This window comes from Quercus robur, chromosome 12 (genome assembly GCF_932294415.1).
Source record: "Quercus robur chromosome 12, dhQueRobu3.1, whole genome shotgun sequence".
NCBI lineage: Eukaryota > Viridiplantae > Streptophyta > Magnoliopsida > Fagales > Fagaceae > Quercus > Quercus robur.
In genome coordinates this window covers 33,429,541-33,450,797 of record NC_065545.1, presented here as the reverse complement: position 1 = coordinate 33,450,797, position 21,257 = coordinate 33,429,541, and the positions used below count along the sequence as shown (strand labels likewise).

The 21,257-nt window shown below is 28.3% G+C and overlaps 1 protein-coding gene across 1 annotated transcript; it reads left to right on the top strand.

Annotated features, from left to right (window-relative positions):
• The first annotated feature begins 17,264 nt into the window (after positions 1–17,264).
• LOC126709837 (transcription factor MYB114-like) lies at positions 17,265–18,380 on the top strand. The gene is made up of 3 exons (XM_050410184.1): positions 17,265–17,517; positions 17,719–17,848; positions 17,950–18,380. The coding sequence occupies exons 1-3, from the start codon at positions 17,382–17,384 to the stop codon at positions 18,263–18,265; spliced, it is 582 nt and encodes a 193-aa protein (XP_050266141.1). The 5' UTR covers positions 17,265–17,381; the 3' UTR covers positions 18,266–18,380.
• The last annotated feature ends 2,877 nt before the right edge of the window (positions 18,381–21,257 follow it).

Genomic DNA, 21,257 nt, shown 5'->3' with positions numbered 1-21,257 from the left:
GTTTGTACCTGCACAAAATTTGTGGACCAACGCAAAAGCGCAAATGATGCAATTTGTGATCGATCTGTCATGTGAGGCCGGCTGACCGTACCAAATAATAGTAGATGTATATTGGTTAAGTGGTAACCCCAATTCAAACTTCCTTGCAACTAATAGTCGCACAAACGTGCGACGCGTCGTTTTTTTTTTTTTTTGGGCTGAGACGAGTGACACGTTTCTAGTTCTACCTACGCATTAGATGCAGATGTTTAATCCTCGGGAAAATAATCAAGCGTCATCAAATCATTCACCAAAATTCTATTGTATTTTATTTTATCATTTTAAAAAGTTATTTTATTAATTATATAATACCATTTTATAATACATTTAATATTTTTATTTTTATTTTATCACACTACACATTAAAATAATAAATCTATATAATAAAATAATAATATATTCTGGAGAGAAAGAGAGAGAAAATGAGACAATGGAGAGAGGATATGAGACCGTGTAAAAGTTGTAGGTAGAATAAAATAATAATTTTTGGATTTGCAATACTACTACAGTACCATTGCAAATTTGTGACAGTATTGTAGTAGTATTGCAAATTTTTTTTAGCTTGATCATGCCAATTGCAACCAATTGTTGACAATTTTTTTATGCTAAAATGGTAAATCTTGGCAAAATATGGTATATACCATGCCAGCTGCGATTATTCTAATCATTAGGTAAATTCTTACCACTGCCTACCTAATAATAACCTAAAGTACGTTTTTAATTCAAGATGTATGACTAATTTCTACTTCTTTGAAAACTCTTGACTTTAGCTTCCCACGGACCTTAGCTCAAATTAAGGCCCCACTACTCACTAATTATTGTTATATTATTTCAACTTTCTATACATTGTATTACAAATTGACTTATGACCAAGGTACACCCCAATTTTCCCAGCTCGAAAGTTCTAGATTTAGGGTTTTTTTTTTTTTTTTTTTTTTTTTTTTTGACGTGATAGAAAAATCTTAATTCTAAACTTATATTCATTACTCATGATAACTTTCAAGTTTCATCCGTAAGGAAAAAGAATGAAAGGACTCGACCTTTTTTAACCTTGATTGTGGGTTGTCTGTTTTTCTTTGTTGTTTTTCCTTTGTTCGTAAACGGAAAACTTGAGCCAAATTGCAAATAAAAGTATTGCTTTAACTTTTTTTAGAGCATTTACATTCGCTCATATAAAAGTTTTTGTCTATTTTAAAATAAAAATCTACTTTTTTATTTATTTTATACAATCATTTTTCAAAAACACTCCTATCGGATTATCTATTCTAATTTCTATATTTCTATTTTATTTAAATAATCATTTTGTATTCTTTGTTTATTATTATCTTCTTCATAAGGAGGGAGAGAGAGGGGGGGAGGGGGGGAACTTGATGAGACAAGATATGAGAGAAAAAAAAATGAACATAATAAAATAAATAGTTTTAGCTTAACTGATACAGGTGATGTTGGAGCTTTAATGTGTAAATTTGACGCATTTTTCTATTGTACAGGTACAAATGCTCTTACATTAGCTTGTAAAAAGATGATAACTTTTTTTTTTTTTTGATGATAACTTTTATTATTTTAATCAAAAGAGAAGATTTATTTCGTGAAAATATAGTTTTTTAGTTTGATATACAAGGAGGAGGCTACGTGCAAGGTATCCCAACAGAAAGTCGTAACTTAATTTGCCATTCACCATGAAACTTTGCAATAATTGAGATATATTATATTTTAAAGGTTGTACTTTTTCCTAGTGGGTCCCATTACGAGGAACTCAATTAAATGAATGCTCCAAGGGGAGAAGGCCAACTACCATTCACCAAATGATGGGATCCGAGGAGGGTCGGCTCTGTAGAATATAGGGTCGGATCAAGTCTAATGTTGCACTCACTGCGGGAGTGGGTCGGACATACTGCGCAGGGTGAGGTGATCAAATCCCATTCCTCGCCCCACTATCTCTTTGGGCAATGGGCAGAGAAAATTGTGAGGGTTAGACCGGGACAAGCAAGACAGATTTTTTGTCATCCCTAGTTTTATGTAACAAAAACTTTTTTTTTATGAGTAAATTGTAACAAAAACTTTGATTTGATGCAATAATATATGATGTTGTAAACAACTTATTGCAAAGAATATCACGACAATAGATTATTGTTTTACGGTTTTTATTGCAATAAGTTATTTTAATATCATGATTTTTATTGTACTCTCTTCATCTCAATTTGTTTAATTTTCAAAAACCCAACTTTTTAAGAGGCCATCATTTAATTTCCTGTCTCTTAAATAAAAAGATAGAAAATTTCAAAACTGCACTTGAACAAATTTATCAAAAATTTGAAATTCCCACAATGTAAAAAAAAATTCCCTCTTCCTATAATTGGCACCAAGCAATTTTTTGATAATATTTTCAGAACCCAAATCCAAATTTAAACCTATCTTCCAATCAAAATTTTCAAATAGGAGTACAACACAAATTTTGTTGGTGTCAAACAACAGTTTGTGTGCTTTACTGGCGCTAAGCAAGGTTTTAGGCAAAAACATCGGCGGTATCTCATTGCCTATAAATTTAAGAACAACTGCATTCCTAACCCTAGGCCAATACAAATTCTTCCAATTTTTTAATTTTTTTTTATAACTTATGTTATTTCCTTGCAAACATAAAATTCTACACGTAACTTGCCTTGTCTCTTCAATTCTTATCAAGTCTTCCATTCTTATCTTTCCAAACAAAGAATGATTGACTAGCAAGAACAGAACATTAAGTAATATTTGAAGTATTGCTGAAGCAAAGTAACGAAGTGAGAATAGAAATTTGTGTTGGGAATATACATGAATTTTCAAATTTGTGAGATGTGGAAAATATAAAGAAAAATAACACATATATCACAAAACATAAGAAATTATGTGGTTCGACGATTTTCCTACATCCATAAAGTTAAAGTGATTTCACTATTTTTGGGAAAAATATACAAGATGTAGTAGTACAATTTTTCTCTCTAAAACAACACACCAAATCCTAACATGAAGCAAGGATCAACAATGGGCTAAAAACGGGCCAAAAAAATTTTTCTGGCCAAAAAATCTCCTATTAAAAATCATAACCCTTTTATATCAGATTAGATTATAATTCATATCAAACACAAACTAGGCTTCACATAGCCCAACAAGTTGAGGATATATTGCATCAGTCACATTGCCACTATTGTCTGCCAACCCCAAAACCATTAGAAAATTTTGGCAACAAGGAAAAGCCTCTCAACGTGATAAATTGGTTGTTGATGTGTCTTATAAGTTCCCAAAACATGATATTCGAAAACGAGTCCAAATAGCTTACAACACGGATTCATAAACTCTTTTTCGTTGACATAATAATATCCGATCGATAGCTGCTATTATGAAAGTGGCTAAATCAAAACTCCACAGACGGATTAAAGAAGGTGCTATTTAGCCACACACAAATGCTTTGAAGCCAAATCTAACTATGGAGAACAAGAAAGCAAGGCTTCAATTTTGCTTGTCCATACTTCAAGAAAGCAAGCCAAATCTAACTAAAGTAATTTTACATGTTATTGGAGCATTTTAATATTGTGCAATCCCAAATTGTGTGGTGTTATGTCAGCATATGTTGATTCCTATATTTGATATTTACTAGGTAGATTTTGGGTATATAAGTGTTTATGATGAACTCATTGGAACTTGACTATTCCTTTTGAAGATATAACTGTAGATGCGGTTACCACTTTCTTAGGGCTATGACATATATAGTGTACCAGAAGGTCATATAATTTCATATTGAATGAAGTTTCATGCTTAGATAGGTTTTAGTCCTAACTTATGTTAGTTTCTATCATTTTTATTTATAGTGGCTCATTGTTGGCACAAATTGAAATGCTTTAAGAGTAGTTCACGGTTTAATTGAAACTTTTATAAATTAATGGTTAAATTTGAGACCATCCCAAACTATAAGGGAATCATATTATTATATATAATAAAAGTTGGGCTTAGACGTCGTGGTTGCGCCACATGTCTTCACCAAATTGCATAAATTTTATTAAATTTTTAAATTTTTAAAGAACTAAAAAGGAATAGTGTACTACTAGGATTCTAATTCATTCTTATCTTTAAATAAAATTATATTAACATTATTTTTTAATTTGTTAGGATATATTTCTTAAATTAAGGGATAATATTTAACATACAAAAATTTAATTTAGATAAGATTTTTAAAGAACTAAAAAAAGAATAGTATACTACCAAGACTTTAATTTATTCTTATCATTAAATAAAATTAGATTAAAATTATTTTTTATTTGTTAGGAAATATTTCTTAAATTAAGGGATAATATTTAACATACAAAAATTTAATTTAGATAATATTTATCATCTAAATTTTCAAAATTTTAATATTATTAAATTAATATTATTTTATAAGAATATCAAGCTATACAAAACTTGATTATTAAGGGATAAGCACAATCCAAATTCTTCAAGTGGTGATTAATATAAATCTATCTCAAGAAACAGTATATATCTTCAATAATTTGATAATCTCTATCTATCCCAAAAAACAGTATATATCTCCATTAATTTGATAATTTCTACGTTGATGACATTTAAAATATATATATATATATATATATCAAAATTCCTTATAGCTATCAACCACGTTCTCTTTCTCTCTCTCTCTTTTTAATTTTTAATTTTTTATATGTTACGTTATGCTGAATCAATTTTTTTTTTTTTTTTTCATTTTATTCATATAACCTTTTTTTAATTCCAATTTTTATGGGATAAAAACAAACATATTGATTGTTTACCAAAAAAAAAAAAAAAAAACAAACATATTGATTAGATATCTTTAATTTCAATAAGATTTAAATGAATTATATTTCAAATGGAATTCTACCAATATATATAACCCTATATATCCTTTTTGGAGTGAAGCTTATTTCAATACGTGAATGCCTAAATCCAATGCAGGTATGTATTTTTTCTTCTTTTATTATTATTATTTTCATTTTGTTTATTTTCTTTAGTGTTATTATTGGTTTTTTGTCTTCATGTGATTTTAATTAATAAATTCAAAACATTCGAAAACATTGTCAAGTTTCTAAAGGCTCCTTCTTTGTTTTTGTATTTTGTTTTTATTAAATTGATTAAGTTTTGTGTATTAGTTGCCTTTTGTTTAAACTAATTTTCTTAGCTTTGATCGAATTTATATGCTTAGGGTTAGGGTCTGAGAATTAATGATTAAATATGGTTAGAATTAATAGATTAATTTTAACAAATTTTCTTATTTTATTTTTGTGTTACATCAAATTATCAAGATGTTCAACATGAGTATTCTTGAATTATCAACTTTAATTTTAATTTATAATATTATCAAGATTATATTAATTTTAGATTTATCAATTGTTTAGTATTTTTTAAAATTATCAATTTAAAATTCAATTTGGAATTATCAATTTAATTTAGTTTTAGGAAGAAATCTTACCCCTTATTTTAGTGAAATAGTTATTTACACTTGATAATTTTTTCTTTTATCTTTATTGAATCTATTAAAACATATAATTATTTATACATTTATTTTATAAGTTTTTTCATAAAACCGTACAACTAGTTATGTAATATAATAAACACAAACCTTTGATAAAATGAAGCCACATGGCTCAAAAATAATTTAGTCATTTATAGTAAAGTGAAGATTTTTTTTTTTTTTTTTTTTTTAGGAACGTTGTAAAGAGAAGATAATTACTTAATACAACAACAATTTCTTGAACCCAAATTTTATTTTATATATATATATATTTGAGTTATATAATAAATAATTTAATATACTAATTGGAGTGTTTTTGTCTACAAGTAAAACTTATTTAGAACTATTTAATTCTGAAAATTAATCAAACTATCAATATCAAAGTAAATATCAAATTCGTGAAAACAATCATAAGACAATATTTCAAAGCCTAACACGACTTAATAAGTCTATATAAAATCAAATTACTAGATATTTGAAGGCATTGGACAATTGTCTAGGGAAGAGCCGGGCCGGCCCTGCCTTCATTGTCACCTCAACTTTTACCTGAAACATCGTACCATCTTGGAAAAGATGTTACATGTCGTATAAAGATTAGTTTTATAATTTTTTTTACAGATTTAAGGTTGAGGTGACTAATGGGGTTTGAGTTTGAAGTCTTTGGATAATCAAAAAGAGTTTGAAGTCTTTGAATTTAGTGTGTTGATGTTGTTGTTCTAGAATACTATTGTCATAATGTATGACTAGAGGATTGGCTAGTTAGCTAAATTATTGTCTGTCCCATAAAAAAAAAAAAAAAATTATTGTTTTTCCCATCATTTCACGGGATTTCAAAATCAAGGATTGGAAGAAGTAATAGTTTTTTACACGTAAAAATAAAAGAACATCATGAGCAAGAAAAATTAGAAAGTTGATAGCAAGTTAGCAACATTGGAATACAAATAAATAAGTGGCTACCTACCCAACAAACAAATAAATGAGTGGTGTTACCAATACAATAAATTGTTACAATATTTTTATAATAATTAAAGTATTAATTTTGCATAAAATAATAAAATAATAGACTGAGACTTATCATAACTAAAAATAAAAATATTATAATATTTTGATGTATCTATTTTGCATAAAATAATAAAATAGTAGATTGAGACTTATCATAACTAAAAATAAAAATATTGTAATATTTTGATGTATCTTTTTAAACTTACTCCAAAGAATTTCATACAACTGTTTATGCTAATTTATAGAAATATTGTGGGTTGCACGGACTTTGGGTTTTGATGGATTTAGAATATTGTGCGTATCGATGTTGTTGGTTCTAGGATTTTGTCGTCATGGATAACTTGAATTTGCTAATCTATTTGCTGCATCATTTTCATGGCATTTCAAAGTTCAAGATCAGAACAACTTGACTAGCACCATTATTTTCAGCAAAAATATCAGAGCAACTTGGCTAGCACCATTATTTTCAGTGTAGTTTCTTCCTTTAGTATTTTTTGCACTTCTTTATGTTATTGGAAGTTTGGAAATGCCAACATGGCCGCTCACAATTTAACAGCATGGACTTCCTCCAATAAAGAGTATCTACATCTATTTTTGCAAACCCTAAACAAATTTTAAAATAAAAAGTCATTTTTTCTTATTTCTATTTCATACATTTATTCTCTTTAAAAAATAATAATAATAATATTTTTTTTAATATACCATATATCTCACTCTTTATTTTCTTATGCATCTGATTAAAGAACAATTTCACTATACACACTATATATATATATGCTATATATATATGTGTATGAGAAATGCTAACGGATGCTCTTAAAAAAAAATAATATTTTTTTGATGTCAAAATTTTTTTAAAATAGATTATTAACCATTACTTTAAGGGCGCTCATTAACATGACCCCTTTTTTTTTTCTATTCCTTAATGACCTCTCAAATTGACCATAGGAGGGAATCAAATTTGGATATTTTAAGGAGAATGGAATGAACTATCAACTATTTTATTTCTTCTTATAAAACTACAAAACATGAGAGTAAAAGCTGTTAAAAGAAGAAATAAAATAGTTGAAAGTTCATTTTATTCTCCTTAAAATATCCAAATTTGATTCCCACCTACGGTCAATTTGAGAGATCATTAAGGAATAGAAAAAAAAAAATTAAATGAATTGTGAATGAAAAGGAACATATATCTCTTTTCTTCTTTGGATGTCATTGTCTACAAGTGCAACACTTGGTCTAGGCAAAAATTGTCCCCACAGCATCTATTATAATTTAGAAATATATATTTTTATTTTTCAAATAAATAAAAATGATAAATTTTAGAGATAAGCAGTAACTGTAATTTCTTTTTGAGTAATGCTACAGTCACAAACTATTGATGTGACAAATTCTTATTAGTTCTAATATGGATCCCCCACTAATATCACATTTATGTTTACCAATAATTATTTGAAAATTACTAAAACCACATCAGCAGTTTATAAAAATATTATAAATTAGTTTTTGTCTGTAATGGATTCAGATCGTCTAGATTTCTTAGGGTACTCTACCAAATAAATTTCCTTAAATCTTAACCATTCTTTAATGATTTAATGGTCTAAATTTTGTCATGTTAACATTCCACTAACAATAATCTTAATTATTTTGGTTGCAACATTATTTTATTATTTTAAAAATATAGTTAATGGAATGCTAACATGGTAGAATTCAAATCATTAAATCATTAATAGAGTACCCTAGGAAATTTAGAGAATCTGAATCCATCTGTAGTATTACTTTTTCTCTTTTGAATGTGAAGGGAAAAAAAAATCTTAAATTTTAGGAGTTCTCTTTATGAATTCAAAATGAAATTTATTATTTGACATTTATGAATTTGTTTCTAAATAAAGTTATCATTCATTAATGAGGGTATTTTTGAACCACATAAAAGTCTAGATGAAAGAGGGTAATCCTCTTATATATACAGTATATGTAGGGATAAGGGCTCAAAACTATATATTGAGTCTTGGGCTTTGGTCGAGGACGTTGATTGGTCCGAGGAAGAATAAACAGTAGTGAGTGTGTTAAGCTTAGAGTTCCATGAGTATGTTGCAAATGGAAAGGTTGGGAGAGGTGGTCCGATGAGTAGTATCTCCTCAGACAGACGAGGCACAGATCAGATGTATATCCTATCGTTCAAAGTGACTTTTCAGGAAATTCCACTGATAGGGATGTGTATTAGGAATGTACAGGAGGGATGAAAACTCAAAAATATCTAAGAGAAAGTTACTATCACCGCATTAATGAAGAAGTGATCTTTGAACAGTGTTTTTCAACCTTACAACTATCCCAAAAACTTTAGGAAGGTGCTAATGGGACAAGTATCAACACCGACCATCTACCCTACACGTGGAGGGTAGAGATGAAAGGGGAAGATAGTATAAAAGAAGAAGGAGGCAATGAGAGAGAGAGAGATCGAGAAACTAAAAGAAAAACATTGTAGCATCAAGAACTGACTTTGTAATCAAACCTGAAAGAAATATAGAACTGATCTCCTCGGACTGTGGTGAGGACGATTTTCTTTAGTATAAACTTGTTTATTTTTTAGTCTCTTGTGATTTGAATGCACTTTAGTGATTGTTTGATTCATTAAAGCTCATTAAAGTCCAGTTTTTCCAACTCCCTCTCTACAAATTCACTGTTTTGGATTTTTTGAGCCTAAGTCCACCCATCTTTTAGGTTAGGAACTCAAATCTGATCCTTACCGTAGAGATATAGATCTTAATTTTATTATTGCCATCAAAGTTTTTATATTTATTTAAGATATTATTTTTATACTAATTTATTGCCATCAAAGTTGGTTTTATTTAAGATGTTACTTTTATAATTTCTATTTTATTTAATAATAATGATACTCGTCATGAAGAGAAAGATTGTCTTCTATGTGGAGTTGCATGTGGACGGATACGTGTTCAAGCTCTAACGGAGGACACGTGTTGATAGATATGTTTTAATAAAAGATTAAAAGTATCCTGCGTTCAAAAAAAAAAAAAAGTCTTTATTTTAGTGGAAATAAAAAAATATGTCGAGGGATATTATTGGAGTATGCGTGATTTGTGGAGGGTACGATTAGATAAATTTATAATATTAAATAAAAATTTCTGATGGCAATAAATAGAATGATAATTACACTATAATTCTATAAGAGTAAGACTAATGTATAGTACTTAGGTGCTGTTTTTTAGGTTTTCCTATTAAAATTCTATCATGTAGATTTTTTCTTATGAGATAGAAGTATATGTTTTAATTAAGTAGTCACATGCCTAAATTTTGAGAGAGGAATCTAAGGAACAGCAATTAAGGTACTGTACCTAAATTTTGTCCATTCTATAATGTATTATTAAATTATAGTGTTATTATCATCCTATTCTGTGGAGAGGTTGTTAACGAGTGCCCCAAAGGGTCTTCTTTAGGTTCACTTGTATGTGGGATTTTTTTTTTTTTTTTTTTTTTGTGTGGTCATAGAGATTAGTGGCATTAACTACTTTAATTTGCACACAACCATACTGGTTGGGCATCCCATAGTAAGTGTGACAGACTCTATGCTTTGTTTGGTTACAAATAAGGAAAGAGAAGAGAAAAGAAATGAATAATAGAAAGGAAATGAGAAAGAAAAGGAAAGAAATTAGATCTCTTATCTATGTTTGGAAATAAGGAGAGAAGGGGAAAAGAAAAGAGAAGAGAAGAGGGTGATTGCTTGCATCCAATAAAATGATGTGATTTTTTTTTTTTTTTTACATGATTTTTTTTTATAGTAAATTTGGGTGATTGTACTTTTTTTTTTTGTGGTTATTTGCCACTTTTTTGTTTTAATAGGGTATCATTATTCAACAAGAGTATATGAGTAAATTTATTCAAACTTATTTTTTCCATCCTTCCATTTTTTCACTTTTAATTAAATAAAAATGTGAGAAATTAAAATATTTTCTATCTTTCCACTTTTCCATTCTCTCGTTATTTTTTATCTTCTCACTTTTCCACTCCTCCAACCAAACGGACTCTTATAGTACAATTTCGAATTCAATAGTAGTTCTAAAATAAATTCTAATGGTATGCAAGAAAATTTAAAAATAAAATAAAATAGTGTTAATTCAATATTATAATAATTATCTAAAGGTTAATTTTTTTGAATGAAAATTATTAGGCTTTCATTCATAATTCAAAAAGAGTTCTACATTAGCAAATAAATCACAACAAATAAAAGATGGAGTTTGAAACAATCCTAGATAGCTTTGGCATCAGGTTTTAACGGAAAAGAAGCATTATTGCAAACTAAGATTTAATCTATATGATTATAATTAACTACTTTCATCACACGCACTTTACGCATGCAATGAGATTTTTTTTTTTTTTTTTTTTGTCTAGTGTCATAATTTTTTAAATTTTTTTTGGATAAATTTATTTTGAAGATATGCATACAAGATCCTGGAATTACGTGCTTGTTTTCTTATAGTAAGTTTGGGTCAGAAATCAGAATCAACTTCGTCGCCACAAGTCAACAATGAATTGAGGAGTGTCTTATCACTTAGGTATGGGTCGAAGCCAAGGCCGCTCTAGTGACAATCGCCGTTCCATTAAAGTCTTCCTATGCGTTATTTTTTTAAGGTAGCTCCCAACTACTAATTTCATCAATCCTTGAAGTCTCTTTTGATAATCACTGGTAAATAGATGGAATATTGTATAAGAAAAGCCATATATATAAAAGTTTCTCGTCCTCCTTTGGCTTTTTCGGACTTTCTCTCATTTCTCTCTCTCTTTTTTTTTTTTTTTTTTTTTTTTTTTTTTTTTTTTTTTTTTTTGAGGAGGAGATGAGCTAGCCCCTAAGTTCTTTTTCTTTCCCAACTTAATTTTTTGTCCAAAAAGATATTCCTTTTCAACCCTCTGTAACTAATCAATTGTTTATGCAACATTATTAAGTAATGATTGTTACACATATTTTTTAAACTGAAATCCTGAGTTGAAAATCGTTTGTATTTTATCCCATCATAAAAAATCCCATAAAAAAATATCCTCTGTATTTTTGGACTTACTTTCATTCCTTCTTTTTCTTTTTTTCTTTTTTTTTTGTGAGGTCCAGATGGGCTGGCCCCCCAAGCTCTTTTTCTTTTGCAATTTAATTTTTTGTCCAAAAAGAAAAATCCCTATTGGGCCTCGGTGACTAATCAATTATTCATGCCACATTCCATGAGAAAATGGGCCCACACGTGAGTCAAATTAGCCTTTATTTAAAAAAAAAAAAAAAAAAATGCCTGATGAAAAAAAAAATGGTAAAAATTAAAATATAAATATTATGGGCCCATTTTGGTACATATGTTTAAACACATATTTTCAGTTTTTAAACAACATTACACGTATTTTCACACATTTTTTCATCCACATATATTTTCAAAAAATACTAACAATGTTACTAGAACAACATTATCAAACGGGCCTCAAATTTAAGCAAATATCAGATAGTATCAAAACTGTTCAAAAATATTTAATTTATTTTCTAAGCACAAAAGTCGCGTAACACTATTTGAAAAGCCATCTACTCTTCATGAGTCTTGCTTACTTCTCCAGCTTTGAAGTATTTAACTATTTATTTACCATAAGTTACTCAGACATTCCTTGCATGTAATTTTTATAATGCAATTATTGTGAGATTTGTACAGTTAAGACAAGTTGAAAAGAAGCAAAGGACTTAGAGTCAGAGAGAGTAATAAACTTTCAAATAATGTTTGTGCCTAGAGAGAGTAAATTGGATTTTTTGAGAAGTTTTAATAGAATCCAAATCTAGAATAAGCCCAAATCTCATAGATGATTTTTGTATACTTTAAAAAATCTTAATGATTATCGAGATTTAAAAAAAAAAAAAAAAAACTAATCTAAAGTTCCCATTTTTTTTAGAAATAAAATATATATGCATACTTATATTGTTATGTATATGTATTATTCATTTAGCCAAAAATAAAAGTATGTGTTACTCATATACCTTTCTCAACTTTTTAACTAGCTAAGATCAAGTATACGTATTGAGATCAATTCAAGAGATAACTCAATAATAATAACATCTTTTACTGAGCTCCTTATTTGTGGTTCAAACTCCACTTTCCCTTCCCTTGCTAGTTGCCATCTACTTATATAAAGTGAAAATAAAGATAAAGTATATGCATTATTCATAAATTTCTTTTTGGGAAAATACTATTCAGATATTTTGCTGCATAATATTCTGGTCACTTTCCTAGTTTAAATTGTGCACAACATTTTTATGCATACAAACACAAAATAGCACTACTATCTGTCAAGAAAAGTATAGATATTCGTACATGTCGCACTCTTTGGAACTGCAGTGAAAATGTTTATTTGTTTGGGAGCATTATATAAAACCTTATCTTACAGCTTGTTAACAAACCAGAAATTCATTCAAGGAAAGAAAAAAAAAAAAAAAAAAATCTAAAACTAAAACTAACCAGATATTCACTTATTTTGGGTGAGGGTTGGGATCCCAAAGTTTTTTTTTTTTTTTTTTTTTGGTTTGGAAATTGAAACATTCATTTCCTGTCTGTTTGGAACAACTTATTAAATTGAAATTGTAATTTTTTTATTGAAAATGTAGAAAAATAAAAGTTAAAAAATAAACTGAATTGTATAATAGGACTTATGAATAATATCAAAAAGTACAATAAAACTCATAAATAATATCAAAAAGTATAATAAATCTCTAAATATTAACAAAAATAAACTGAAAGTGAAAATATAGCTCTTCTCAAACTCACGCTCCATTCAAAACAAAAAAAAGTACAACCAATACAGAACAAAGCAACAAAAAGTAGACGCAAATATATTTTATTGGCTGAAACTATTTATACACAGCAATTATCTTTGGTGTTGTACCAGTACAGCTCCTTATCCCAAAGTTATTTTATGGTTTATAAAATTTTCACTCCATACAATGCATATTAAAATAATGTAGCTACTATTGTCCTTTATTACAAGTCAAGAATCGAAATGATGCCATTTTCATAACTGCTAATTATAAAAAAATTCTGGTCAGCCGAAAATCAATAATATTTTCCTTGGAATTAAAAAGAAGTAATTGTACGAATTTCTATTAGAAATTTGCATGGAATTCTGTAACATACTAATAACTATTATAAAAAAATTAAAAAAAAAAACATTTTTCTTTAGATAAGATGAAGTTAAAATTATTATTAAAAAAAAAGAATATTAATGTCAATTTGTCTCATATTACCAGCCGCCTTACCTCATTGCAATCTAGACACATGCGGGTTCAAGAATCTAGATACCTTTTAAAAAATAAATAATAAAAACCCAGGACAGTTATTAGTACATTCATATAAAAAAGAAGAGATATATATATATATATTTTTTTTTTTTGAGAGGGATATATATATATATATATATATATATAAAAAAGTCTGGTTAATGTACGTTTTTAAGACACAAATTAATCGTTTAAAAAACTTTTTATCGAAAATTAAAAAAACTGTAAAAAAAAAAGTGGATAACTTTTTCATAGCTCTCTCCAATCATCTTTTATGATGTGATGTGATGCCCTCGTCATTCATGGCTCTGTCCAACCACCTTTCAAAACACCAAAAAGCTTACTTAAAAAAAATAAAAAATAAAAAAAGAACAGAACCTAACGGTCGCTCTAGAAAGATTTTGACTGCATATTAAAAAAATATGATTTATAAAAAGGTTTAAAAAAAAAACAAAAAAAAAAAAGAAGAGAGAGAGAAGAAGCAGCCCACCATTTCTTCAGTTTTTCTTTTTTTCAATATGCCATCTTGTCATATATACATTTTGAGTCACTTACCCAAAGAGACATGAGTTTAAGGATAAAACATATTGTCTTTTGACATACTGTCTTTTGAGTAAAGTGCAACGCTTTGATTATTAGTCATATACTGAATAAATTATGTCTTCTAGACTTGATATCGCACGAATAGGTGCTGTCTCAAAATTACATGTCTAAAGCAAATTGAAAAGTATGCGAAAATGTAAGAAAACTAAACAAACATTGACGATATCATTAATTTAAAATCTTGTGAAATTTCGTCATAAGTATATCTCAAAATACTTTTCAAAAATATATTGGCCAAGATATTGGAAATATTTAAAATATCTCAAAATATATAAAAATGCGAAATAAATAAATAAATAAAACTAAAATATATTGGGTGATATGATGGATTTCATGATTGACATTTGATAGCATGATAAATTAAAAAGAAACTCAGAAACTTATGGGCATTTAATAGATGAGGTAAAGTCTCTTTTTCTCCAAATTCAGGAAAATTCAGGTCTAATAAAAAATATATTTAAATGGAATTAAAATTCTATATACAATTCCATAAGTTTAGTATATTAGGTTATTTAACTAAATTCAAAAATATAGTTACATTCAATTTAATTGTTCTTGGAAAAGATAATATTTTTTTTTTGTATTTTATTGATCAATGCAACCATGTAATTGAATTTAATAGGAGATTTTAATATGTTGCATCTAAGGAAATGCACTTAAGTTTTACTGTATTTAAAAAATGAATTAGTTAAAAACAAAAAACAAAACTTAAATACATACTTTCAAGTGTTGTGTATAAGGGAGTTAATAACATTTCAAAAGTTTTTTTTGTTTGGTTAGGGGAACTAAATATTTCCTACCAGTATATCTTTCTTTTTCTTTTTATTATTATATAGAATTTTAACCTAATATTTCCATACTAGTATATCTTTTTTATTTTATAGAATTTCAACCTACAACGTCCGCTTCTGATAATTGCGTTCTTTATCATTAGACCAAGATACCAATCGATTTTTTGTGTATACAGGGATTGAATCACAGATCTCTTATTCAACCATCAGAGACTTTACCAGTTGAGTTAACTGGAACCCACTCCATACCAGTATATCGTTTCAAAGTTATTGCTCCCTCTATATACATATTATTTATTTATTTTTTATTGTACTGGCTGAAACATCAAAACCAATTGAAACACTTGAAAAATCCCCGGTACAAATCGTTACAATTTAGTATTTTATCCAATATATTTCGAAAGAATACATATACTGGTTTAATGGCTGACAAATACATATTATATATTACGGGTATGACCAATACTAGTACAATATTGACTATCTTAGTTGTACATTAATTTTCTCAATTAAATTAAAACACATGGTTACATTGACTAATAATGCGCAAACAATGTTATCTTTTTAATTCTATCTTAAATAAAAATGTTAACTTTTTCAAAACAATTTAAATTTAGTGTTTCTATATATTTGAATTTAATTCGAGAACTTAATGTATTACACTTCGATAAAGTTTGCCTTAAAAAATTAGGTAAGTTCCTTTCAGTTGTGTTTTTGAAGTGGTGGAAGACCATTTCTTAATAAAGATAGTTTTTTTTTTTTTTAATGAATTTAAGAATATACACGGTCTATATTGTTTAAAACAATTATTAATTTTATTTAATAAAGTGATTTTTTTTTTTTATGTGACATTGTATATATCATCAGATCACTTTATTATGAAATGGACTTGCTAATTTTGGTTGGGAGAAAAAATATAGCATTGGAGCTTTGATTCACATCCAATCATGTTGCCATCACAACCAGTGCCGGCTCAATGTTATAACTTATAAGCCATTGATGAGGCCTGAGTAAAAAAAAGGGTCCCAAGTTTTAACCAATAATATTAATTAAGTTAAAATATTAACTAATAAATAAAATAATATTTTTGATCATATGAAAAACAAATAAAAAGAAAGAAAGAAATGCTATGTCCACCACATTTTTTACAACACTTTTACAACAAATCCTAAATAGCAGTTATTACAGGCTATTATTGATAGTAAAAAAATAATTTTAGTGGTAAGTTCAAATAAAAAACAAGAAGCAACTTAATACCTAAGATTTTTTATGATAAATATTGTGAAAGTAAAACACACAAAAATTCAATACATTTTTCACCATATTCGAGTTAACAAACTTTTACTAATTTTCATCTAGATTCACTACTAACATCACTCTTTTACTTACCACTATCAATCTGCCACATCAACAAATGTAAAAAAAATTTTTCAAGCTAAGTACCGTTAGCTTTCTAAAAATATAAACTTTCCTTATACATCATCTTTTACAAGTTTTTCATATGTAACAACCAAACTTATGAATAGTAATAATTATTTTATTACAATATCATTTATTCTCAATAATAAAAATTACTATTCTTAATATAATTTACATTCAATGTATCAAACATATCCTTATTATGGAGGGTAAGGCCTTTATCAACCAAAATTTTCAACTAAATATGATAAGCGAACATTTATGTGGTATTAAAGCGCGGATATGACGTAAAACAATAATTAGCGTTGTTGATGTATTGCATCACCTGAATGAATAAATTAACTTTATGATTTTTTTTTTTTTTTAATGAGAAAATTAACTTTATGATGCTACTAGGATACTAGGAGAATAGTATTATTTCTGCTTCCCATTCTCACATACTCATAGAAATTGCTATAACTGGTTGTTGGCGTTGTCTATTTTTCTTTGCCTCTCCCTAGGAAGGGTAGCTGAAATGACTCACTGACTCTTCAAACATTCTTTGGGCAACTATGCCCAATCCTCCATCGTTTTTAAATTCTTACTTCTCTCCCTATCCCTCGCTTTCTCATCAACGGACATTACCTCTCTCATCACTGTCCCTTACAGAAAGACCATCTCTCTCTCTCTCTCTCTCTCACTCTCTCACACACACATACACACACAAATGGCACCAAAGAATGATGGAGCAGCAAAAAAAGTAATGAACAAAGGAGCATGGACATCGGAGGAGGATCGTAAACTGTCCGAGTACATTGAAATCCATGGTGCAAAGAGGTGGAAAACAGTTGCAGCCAAATCAGGTTACATATCTTATATGTTTTTACCCAATATCAGTACAGAAGGGGAAAAGTGGAAAAAAAAAATAGTACTTAATATACTAATACAGAAGAAGAAAGCCTAAACCCAGTACACTAACTACATTTTTGTAAAGTAGGAGCTTGTATACTGGGTATGGCCTTTTTATTTAATCAGAGACCTAATGGGTTTTCATGTTTTCACAGGGTTAAATCGATGCGGGAAGAGTTGCAGATTGAGATGGTTGAATTACTTGAGGCCCAACATCAAGAGGGGCAATATATCTGATGATGAAGAGGACTTGATACTTAGGCTTCATAGGCTACTTGGCAACAGGTTAGTGAATATATTATAATTAAAAGAAAACATTGTTATTGCACCAGAATTATCCAGAGAGAAGCAAATCAAGCAGCTTAATATTTGACATGTTTCTACAGGTGGTCTTTGATTGCTGGGAGGCTTCCAGGACGAACAGACAATGAGATAAAGAATTACTGGAATTCTCATTTGAGCAAGAAAATAAATCAAAAGGAGAAAACACCTGAGGCTTCAACCACACAAAAAACCATGCATCAAAAAACTTGTGACCTTGCTCAAGTGGACAAGGAGGGTGCTAGAGGAACTGGGAACTCTGAATTCAATTTTGATGTAAATGAGTTCTTTGACTTCACAACCGAAGGGTCCTACGGGTTAGATTGGGTAAACAAATTTCTTGAGCTTGATGAAGATTCTTGGCTCACCGAGAAAAAGTGAGCCTTGTAATAATAATAATTGTTTTCTCCTTTTATTTTTTTAAATTGAGTACATTGTATAAGACAATGTAATTTTTATGTAACATAAAAATAAAATTTTCTTATTGTACCATAAATCTGGCCACGTATTTGTAGTATATGGTTAATTGATGTGGCTATGTAAAGCCACAGTTAAGGGTTGTTCACTAACAAGGCAAACCGGCTAGAAGTTAAAAACTGAAACTCATAGCAAAGGCTAGCAGATTATAATAGTGCTGCCTATTGCTTGATTCAGCTGGAGTACTAACTTCTGTTTAGCTTTTCACGAGTAATTAATGTCCTATAAGAGTTTTACCCCAAAAAAAAAATGTCCTACAAGAGCACCTTAATTAACTTCCAAAAAAGACCATAATATATTATTAAGTATAATAATATGATCAAATCTTTGCAAGATTTTTTTTTTTTTTTTTTTTTTTTTTTAAAATATAGAATTTTTACTCTAACCTAATCTAGTTGTATATACATGTGAAGTTTCCTCCTAAAAACTTGAACTTCAGTCCTTACCTCCACACTCTACAAACATTTTATATTTTTAAAGTGACCACCGCACTAGATGTATGGTGGTAAATCTCTGCAAGTTACCTGCACTGGTTTGTGCCCAACTTTAAATGGACTTTTAATTTAGCCAAGGATTTACGAGTCAACCAAAAAAACCTGTTTTGCAAAAATAATTAGATGAGTTAATTAAAGTTAAACACTGCACACGGAGTGGTGCTGCGGTTCCTTTTCTCCAAGTTTCCAACTCCAAGAATGCTCGGTTTATATGAAGTCAACGTAAAAAGCTTGACCTTTATAGATTTGACCCGGGAGTTAGTTAAATGTGAACACTCCAACCTTATGCCAATAATATTAGCACCACTCACTTAGCCACTGAATAGCCGCCACAAAAAAAAAAAAAGAAGTAGATGCATGTAATTCTAATAAATTGTCAATTATCATCGGTCACATAAAACTGTTATGATAAAGTGCATATAAAAATATGTGTTACTATAATTACTTTTTTTTTTTTTTGATAATGTTGTGGTGGAGGAGGGGAGTCATGGCTTCATAGCTTTTAAAAAAATTTCTTCTATTAAAATATGAATTCTTCCCAAATTACTTAAGTTAACCACTCGTTTCCCACCCCACACCCCCCCCCCCCCCCAAAAAAAAAAGAAAAAATCTTAACTAACATTTATTTAAATTATCAAAGATACTATTTACAAAAGAACATTAAAAATAGGTGTCTTAAATAGCCTTATCTTTAATAACATTAAAAATGTTGATCTTTTCCTTCTTATTCTTTTTTGATAACCTGTTGTCTTTTCCTGTTTTGCTATTTTATTAAATTATATATTATATCTTACACTGGGTCCTAACTCTTAATTTGCTGTCTTTGTCATCTATAAAGACTACAACTATAAACAGAAAAAACAATGACAGACAAATGTTGGGACCATGGGTTTGTCAGATAAATGTTGGGACCATGGGGCCAGGCCCATGGCCCCAAAACACCCACCCCTCTCCAATTTTTTTTTTTAATTGTAATAAATAATTAAATGTGCCTTCTAAAAAATTCAATTAACTGATGGGATATCATCTGTTCCAAGAGCGATGGGATCCCCTCTATCCTCTAAATTTTTTTTAAAAAAATCCTAACACATATATATATATATATATATATATATTTTAAATAGTACCTTACCTTTTTGTTTTCTTATGCAGCTAAAATTGTTTAGTAAATAAAAAATATTTTCTTAATCAGCAAAAAAATCTAAGGGCAAATTGAGAAATAAAACAAATTACTCTTTTATTTAATTTCGAAGGTAGTTTCTTACTCTTAAATGTATGTAAAATTCTTTTTTTTTAATCAAAATTTTGATAAGGATGGTAGGAGATCTGAGCAAAGAGGAGGAATATTTTTTTCTAAATGAATATTTAATTTTATATAATTGAAAGAAAAATTACTACAAATTTAGTACATAATCAAATATAAATTAATTTTAGAATTTAAATGAACGCCAAATTTTGTTTTTATAAATTGATTGGTTTAAATTTATCAAGAAACAATTATTGTGTTTTTTTCCTTTTATATTTGGTTAATGTTGAATGGATACTATAATTTTTTTCATAATTTATTTAGTTTGGATCTTAGTGTATTTTTCATTCTTAAATTATAAAAAAAAATTGGGTAAAATACAGTAACACCCCTGAGGTTTGGACTAATATTAGCCAGGTCTAAAAAATTTAAAAGCTAACCAACTTGATCCCTAATCACTGTAAGAGAGAGGAGAAAAATGAGTAATGGTTTAGAGTCTAAGTTAGGCTTAGGGACCAAGTTGGTTAGTATTTTACCACCATAATCTATTCCCCGTTATGATTACCACCCTAAATTATAACTTGTGTTTCATTTTGTACTCTACCATTAATTGAGTTGTTAACTTGGATAAAAATAAAAAAAAATAAAAAAATCACATGCAACTCACATGACTTTTATATACGTGGCACCACATGAAATGACCAAATTGCTTCTTTTTAATCCCTTAAAACAAAGACTACGTTGCATTACATTGGTTAAAATTTGTTAAACGATCTTGCTTTAAGAAATTGAAGATGGGCAATTTGATACTTTCCAAAAAGAATTCTTATAATGAAACATGGGTTATAGTTTATGGTGGTAATTGTGCATTTTAAAAGTTCAAGGTAAATTGAGGTATAGCCTAGGATGGTAAAATATAAAATATTCTAATTTTTGTATATGTACAAATTTTTTGGTGGGAGAGATTTCTATACCTTACCTCAAAATGAGTAATGATTATTAAAAATTTATTAAAAAAATAATAATTAATTTTTTAGACAACTTTTTATATTTTTTATAAAAATAGTATTAAATTTTTTTTTTTTAAAGTCAATTAACAAATACTTTAAAACTACTCATTAATCCGAAATAAATAAATAAATATATATATATATAT